The 8,456-nt window shown below is 32.1% G+C and overlaps 1 protein-coding gene across 6 annotated transcripts in view; it reads right to left on the minus strand.

Moving 5' to 3' along the window:
- LOC106458351 (diacylglycerol kinase 1-like) overlaps nt 1-8,456 on the minus strand; it is a 346,054-nt gene that overhangs the window by 72,440 nt on the left and 265,158 nt on the right. For all 6 annotated transcript variants that reach the window (XM_022384776.1, XM_022384764.1, XM_022384755.1 and 3 more), the window contains one exon: nt 6,656-6,705. In XM_022384776.1, coding sequence (XP_022240484.1) covers nt 6,656-6,705 — 50 coding nt within the window. The remainder of the gene's footprint in view (nt 1-6,655; nt 6,706-8,456) is intronic.

Here is an 8,456-nt window from a genome sequence, read left to right on the forward strand (position 1 = left end):
ATCTAAATAAACGTAAATAAATAAATGTTTTGAGGGGGTAATCTGAAATCGTAGGGGGGTAGGTTGAAATCACCTTCAAGCTACCCCCAGGGGTAATTTGAAATCGACTTCATCCTACCTCCCGGTAATCAGAACGCGATTTTAAGTTACTGTGGGGTAAGGTGAAGCAGGGGCAATCTGAAATTGCTACACCGAGTAAAGCCAACAGTTCGGGATCACATTGGTGGAGCTGACCAGTGCACATTCTAGGACGACCCTATTCCATGCCACAGGGCTAAAAAGGTTGGTAATATTTATGCAAGGTGATGCCAAGCAGTTACCAAGGCCAGAGGGGGCACAACCAAATATTAAAACAAGATATAGACACTTCAACCACTTTTTTATCTATAACATTAGTGGCGTTATCTTTAAATTGAGTTCTTCTTACTCTGAGAACATTTTAGTATTTGCCAAGTATTTGTTGATCACTTGCTGTAATACGTTTGTTACGGTTGTTTTGTTAACAAAGATGCATATGCATGTTTGGATGATGGAAATATGAATCAACATACATCACACAATGTCCATAATTATTTTACACTAGTTCTGACACTTTCACAATGCACAACTTCGTTAAAATTACAGGAACCACGAATTTCGGAATGCTATAATACAAAGGCTGATTTCAATGTGTAATAAACAATCGTAGTTCTATTGCCTAAGCCGTTAACAATTTAAAATTAATTAATGTTAACAACAAATAAGAATCTAGGGGCCCCCCAGTAGCACAGCGGTATGTCTGCGGATTTACAACGCTAGAAACCGGGTTTCGATACCCGTGGTGGGCAGAGCACAGATAGCCCATTATGCAGCTTTGTGCTTAATTAAAAACAAACAAAGAATCTAGCATTATTAATTTAAAACTAAATTTTGTTTATCTTTGAAAAATAATAAATTATACATTTCTAAAAATCAACAATAGTATAGAATTTCGTTTGTTACGCCAGTTGTATTTCCACTCCAGAATTAAATCATGCTTTACTTGAACTGTACCAAAGCTAAGAAATAGTGCACTGAGATAGAACATTTAAAAATTTGGTTCATTGTTTTTGTTATGTTAAAAATCCCTGAAAAGTCTTGAATGTTTGGCCCAATTCTGTGCCTAAATACAGAAAAAAAGTACTTTTTAAATAAACGATTAATAAAAACATTTACTCTGTATTAATCTCTGATGATAATCTATTGTGTATTTCAATAAATAAGATTCCATTCAACTTTAAATGCTTCAGCTGTTGTGGTCTTAATTAACTTATATTGTCTGGATTGATTTATTCGTTTTGACATGTTTACTATAAAAGTATAGCAGGACTAAATACAAACCTAGATCATTCTTGTAATTATAACTTTACACATTGTTATTGGAAACATAACGTTTTGGGACAACATGGGGGCTATTGATTTATCTCGGCTGTTCCTTCCTCTAATGTAAACTAAAACTATTAATAAATAAATTAAAAAATCTTAAAGCCAGCCATTATCATTCATATGCTTATCAAGTATTTTCTTAAACTCACTTAAATTTACTGCCTCTACAACATCTGAAGGCAACCCATTACAAAGACCAACCACCCTGTTCGAAAAATAAAACGGTCTTAGCTGAAGATAACTCCCTCATTGCCTAAATTTATATTTGTGTTTTCTAGTCCTACTATTCTCATCGTTAAATATGAAAAAGATGATGCATCAACACTATAAATTCCCTTTACAATCTTAAACACCTCAATCAGATCCCCCCCTAACTATTCTCTTTTTCAAGAGAAAATAACTTAAGGATTTCACCTCTCCTCTAATGACAACCCTTCCATCCCAGGCACCATTCTAGTAACCCTTCACTGAACTCTTTCCAACAACTCAATGTAAGGAGCCCAAGCCTGAACACAGTACTCCAAATGTGGCCTAACCAGTGACCTATACAATGAAATTATAACCTCTTTAGGCTTTTATTCAATATTTCTGTAAATACAACCTAAAATCCTATTTGCCCTACCACTAGCAGCAACAGCAGACTGCTTATATGACTTAATAGACTGATCAAAATTTCAATAAGATCCCTTTCTATGATACTGTTAAGGTTATTCCAATCGAAATTATACTTATAATTCAAATTATGATAACCCACATACAGCATAATAAGAATTTCTTTTTGTTCTGAAAGCAATAATCAATCGATAGATTTTCCCCAAAAAAATGGTTTCATCTGAAAATCAAGAAACGTATACTCTTATTGTGCAGAGATAACTTGCTTAGAAGTACTGTACTCAATAAACCTTATCATTATTTTTTAGCATATATTCGGTTTTATCATAATGGTATTCATAATGGCTACATACGCATCGATAACAAAGAAAAACAGGTGAAAAGTTTCTGTGCAAGCCGCTTTACTAACTCATGCTTTCGAATGATATTTATATTTGTCTATTAAATGCTTCCTTTAATAAAAGTCTGTCCTGCGAATTCTCATTGAACGTTTATTACATAGTTGTTTACACACGTTTTAGATCAAAATTAAACATTGTTTTATTCAGATAAGGTTGTTTTGTACAAGATTTGGTTTTTAAGTTTCTCTTTCACAGAAGAGAAGATTTATAGCTGAATTTTGAAAGACGTGAGATCGTAAGATTTCATTACCAATTAAAGTAGTATAGCCAGTTAAAAATTTCTGCCAAAAAAGGAATACAGACAGGTATTACTAACAACTAAAAACATAGTGATAGTAGTTTCATGATTGCGTACATAATAGACAATCTTTAAGTTTAGCATAGTTAACGTTTCATTTATGTAAAACGATGAACATACTAACCAGTCCTTAACATTTATAGTTGGAAGATGTCCAACAATCTTGAGCCATAAACTACATTGACGTTCATAACACATTCAGCAAGAATTACAGCCACAATATCCGGAAGTTTCTATATGCTAACGGCAAAGAACTATAAAATTAGACGTGCTACTTTAATGGGCTTACAGTCTATAGCCCTTCAGAAATGTAATGGTTTATGTTTTTGAGCTAACATTTAGAATCTAAAGCTACTTAAGATAATGTTCTGCTAGGAACGATATATTCTATGAAAACTATGGATATTTCATTTTATGTTTCACGCTAAACTACAAAGCGGTTGTCCAGTGTGTCTGAAGAAACGCTATTTTATCACTCCAATGTATTTTAGATTTTATCTAAACTTTAGACGTACAATAAATCTCTATCTAGAAATGAACCAATACAACTATACTGTATTACGATACACTGGAGCCTAATTCTTAGATGTTATGTAGACAAAGTAGTTTTATACGTATTGTAATATTTACTAACATATACTCATTTTGTCAAAGAAGCTGTATTGTAGGAAGAGACTACAAGAGACTGAGACAGTTTATGTTAAAAGCTTACCCAATCACGCTACATATTTCTAAGATAAAAAGTGAACCAGTCACGATATATATCTAGGACAAAAATTAACCAATCATGTATATATTTAAAATAAAACAAATGAACCAATCACCATATATATATATATATAAGATAAAAAATGAACCAATCACCATATATATATATATATATAAGATAAAAAATGAACCAATCACGATACATATCTCAAGTTTTATCACTCTCTGGGGACGCCACTTGCTGTACATCATTCTCTTCATACACCTTAATAATCTTTTAGATACTTACGGTACTTACTCAACACGGAAAATGTTAACAAATACCACCGAATCAGTTAAAGTATAGTGTGTTTTTTTTCTTATGTTCTCGTGTGATCGTACATTGCGACATTCAACAAATGCAGTTTTGGATTAACGTGTTACGCTCGCGTGAAGAAAATTACAAAAAGTATTAACTTATCAGAACACGTTGGTGCTATTTCGTTTAGACTTTCATGCAGATGTTGCACTATTGAAAGATGGAAGGATAATGGTGGCTGCGTCTAGCATTATCATTTTGACAACACACGCTACTTTAAAGTTAAAAGTTAGTTTTGATCCTTTTTTTTTCGGACAAAAACTTACATCGGAAGTACGAGTTTTATAAGGAAAGATGTGCAAACATTTCTAAAAGAAATTGAATCGATATAGAGTTTTAGTTAAGCCATTCTAGGGGCAAAAACACATTGAAAAATAAAATTGAATTCAGAGACCATTTCATTCTAGATCTTTCAAAACGATCTTACAAAGAGCATCAAGGTACTCTTAATGTAAACATTTTAAACTTAGATGGAAAAGCTACTAACCGCTTAGAAGCATGTTTTTTGCTTTTGTTTTATTTAAGCGCGTCTAGTGGTCACTGACAAAACTACTTTGGAAATTACGTGATTAAAAATAAAATTTTTAGGCTTTCATTGTTGAGCAGCCTTGAGTAAACCCTATTTCAATAAAATATATTGGCCGTCAGTAGTTTTATCTGGAAGAAGAAGTAGGATAATAGAAAGAAGAGAGAAGAAAATGATAGTCCGCTTTGTTTTATTACAAACTTAAGATAAATAGATTAACCATTAAAGACATAATTGACACTAATAAGTTATGTTGGAAATAGTTGAGGGGTGATTTATCATTTTTCCTCAATAAACGTTCCGCTTACAGACTTAAAGTTACAAAGAATGATTATATTCTAAATTTGCAACAGGAGATACAGTTCTAGAATGTTTAAATCACAACATGTTATAAAATTCTTGTGGGTAATTTTGAAGAGAAATATTTGACCAGGTTTTGTGTTATAAGAAATTTCTTTAAGCACATATGTAAAACAAAAATGTAATATTTTACCATTAAGATTATTGTCTAGCAATGTACAGATTTCCTTTAATTATCGTTACGGTAACAACTAAAGAAAACCTTTAATAGCAATTTCATAGATTGAAATAGAACATCACATTATAACTGTTAGTAATTGAATAATAATAATAGTCCAATAAGAGCTTACAGAAAGATAGCTGCAAATTATTAGTTTTGTAATTACACTTACTTTGTTTTGGGGACCAGGCATGACCTAACTGTTAGTGTGCTCGAACTATGAATTAATTGTTTGTGGCCCATTGCTGCAAATACGCGTTTCATTATTTAGGGCCGTGGGTTCGTTATAAGAGTGACAGCAAAATCCCACTATTAAGTCAGACAAAAGAGCTCAAGAGTTAATGGTGGGTGCTGTTGACTAGCTGCTTTGTTTATAGTCTATAGATTCAAAACTAAGGACGGCTATAATCGTATACTTCTTTGTGTAACTGTGGGAAAATTCTAAAAGAAACTGTGTTTCTGGTTGTTACAAAAGTCTTTGGTATAAGAGTGTAGTTTATCTTACCGCATGGATTTCAACAAACTTTCTTAGTTAAAAGCTGTATAGTGTTAAACGATGCTTTTCCTGGAGCCTAACCTCTTTTAGTCTAGAAACCTGGTATTATTTCCTTATTCTCACTTTCATTAACAGTATTGGTTGGAATGTTTAACGTATCTAATTATTTTACTTTTTACTTTTATTTTTTGTTATTATACTTTTATTATAGAAGTTGTTTGTGGCCCCGGTGGCTCAGCGATAAGTCTAAAAATCAGGTTTTGAATTTCGCGGTTGACACAGCACATATAGCCTATTGTTCCTAACAAGAAACAACAAACAAAACATAGGAAGTGTTTTGCACTGTTAAATTAATATATATATTTAGAACTAACCTAATTATCCTAAGATATATTATTGGGATTACGGCCGAGAATATCAGCGAGGTTATAGCTTGCTCTGATTGGAAGTTAATATTAATAATGTTAACACTCTGCCTTGCACTATTGCCAGACACCGCAGTTTTCATTGTAATAAGCTTCTTCGAAAGACATCTTAGTCAATCTTTGACTATATACTTAAGTGGACGTCGACTTCCAGGAACACGTTCAGGTAGATCAAAGATGACAATATCTATCTATCTACAACCATGATGTAAAAGTGGTAAATCAAATTACTAAAAAACGTGAAACATATTAAAAAATGAACCAGAATCCGAAGTGTTTGAGAAGAGTTGATTCTTCTTCTTCCACTTTTGAATAAGAAGAGCTGTATGCTGGGAGGTAATGAGCCTTCATCAACTTAAAATCCTTGTTTATTATTTTGTCAACGGTACCAGGATATATATTCAACCTCACCAATATGACATTTTTGGGACAGAGGATCCTGCTTCGTAACATGGCCTGCACTTTGGGGATGAGGAGAGCATTGCTTCGGTTGGTTTGGGATGTAGTTTTGTAATCCGTTTCTGTTTTAAATGCCTTGTTGTGAGCCACATAGATAGGTATTTAACATTTTATCTATTACACCATGGCGCTCATCTTGAGCAGGATGCCACTAGAATAGCATATTATAAAGTCCAAATTAGTCTCCCAAGGACAAAAGTAAAATGATGACATATGAGCCTCAGTTTGCTAAAATGAACCTTTGCTGTTTATTCAGGTTGATGTTTTGTTACAAAACTCATAACGTATAAGAACTCAAAGATTCGCCACATTTAGTTCTATTCACTTTATGAATAAATACCATATACGTAAAGGTGTTTGATTCCATAATTATTATTAATTGTCGTTTAATCTTAATATTTTCACTTTTATGAATCTTTCAAATGACAAATGTGAAACAAATACTTACGTTGCTATCCAGGTAGCCGTTTCCATCAGTGTCGTAGAGACGAAACATAACTGTAAAAAACCAATACACCGTTTTAATACTACTTCTCCTGTAATCAAACAAATCAATACACAGTTTTAATACCACATCTCCTGTAATTGAACAAAATAAAACACAGTTTTAATACCACATCTCCTGTAATCAAACAAACCAATACACAGTTTTAATACCACATCTCTTGTAATCAAACAAACCAATACACAGTTTAAATACCACATCTGCAATCAAACAAACCAATACACAGTTTAAATACAACATTTGCAATCAAACAAACCAATACACAGTTTTAATATCACATCTGTAATCAAACAAACCAATACGCAGTTTAAATACAACATCTGCAATCAAACAAACCAATACACAGTTTTAATATCACATCTGCAATCAAACAAACCAATACACAGTTTTAATACAACATCTGCAATCAAACAAACCAATACACAGTTGTAATACCACATCTCTTGTAATCAAACAAACCAATACACAGTTTTACCGCATCTTCTACAGTCAATAAATTTGTCTTCTCGTTGCGTTCTTAAATGCCTAGCTAGCTTTGTAACGAACAGTCTTTATACTTCTGGTCTTCTATCTGATTGTCTATAAGCCGTTATCTTTCTATTTATTTTTTATTCTCCAAGTCTACTGAAATATCTTTCTTTCATTTTTTCTCTAATCATTATTTGTCCAGTTTTCGATGATTTCGTAGCTCAAATGATGAACCAGTCACACATTTCTCAGAAACAAGAAAATACGTTAAAATCATAAATAATATTCAACGTTAAACTGGTACACAATTAAAAACATTTTATTTAGGCCTATCTATGGCCTTCAAAAAGTTGACGACTCTACATTTTAGAAGAAAAATGCAGCCTTTAAACGAAAATAAGTAAATATAAAATGTACTACATTTTATTTTTTCTTCTCTACTTTAATAATAAATTCGATATCGATGCTTGAATATGACGAAATTGTATTTCTGATAGTTGAACTGTAATAATATTTTATTTATATAAAACAATGCAATGTAACTTCATCCCTTCCGAATTGAATTCTATACAACGTACATTAAAAACGACTTCTATATTTATTAGATTATCCTGTATCGCTAATATCGAATACATACTGATAAAAATCAACAACAAAAATATTTGATTTTAGATATGAAACCCCAAGTGCATGATAATCAATCAAACTGCAGGAGTTCGAAATGAATCTCGTACTTGAATAATCACACAGTCTCGTGAATGTCACTGAGTGACTCAGCTCTACAGTCTTTTATATACGAGTGTTCTAAAATAAGAAAAATTATTAAACTAACAGAGTTATGATAAATTATTTTCCCACGCGCAGTTGCGCTTATCAAGCAGATTGTAGCTTGATATAAACTTTAGCGATATCTTTCTAACAGACGCAGTCCTAGACTTTTATAATAGATATACTTTCAATGGTGGCAAAATAAGAAATAATGATCTCACAAGTTTCGTTGCTTATTTCAACATTAAGCTTATTTAGGTGTTAAGGAAGATTTAATATATGTATATAGATGAATAATTCCCAGATTTATACAATGTGATGCAAGTTGTCTTTTAGTGAATTTCAGGGTTTCAAGCTTATATATTTTTACACCATTCTATGTCAGACTTTTATTAAAAGTAAAGACTAAATAGTCTTTATTGGAGTATTCAAACTATTTCTAACTGTTAAAGGTAACTGAAATAATTTATACTTTTAACGTATGGCCATCGATTGAGTCTATTTGGGA

Source organism: Limulus polyphemus, unplaced genomic scaffold, assembly GCF_000517525.1.
Source record: "Limulus polyphemus unplaced genomic scaffold, Limulus_polyphemus-2.1.2 Scaffold22, whole genome shotgun sequence".
NCBI lineage: Eukaryota > Metazoa > Arthropoda > Merostomata > Xiphosura > Limulidae > Limulus > Limulus polyphemus.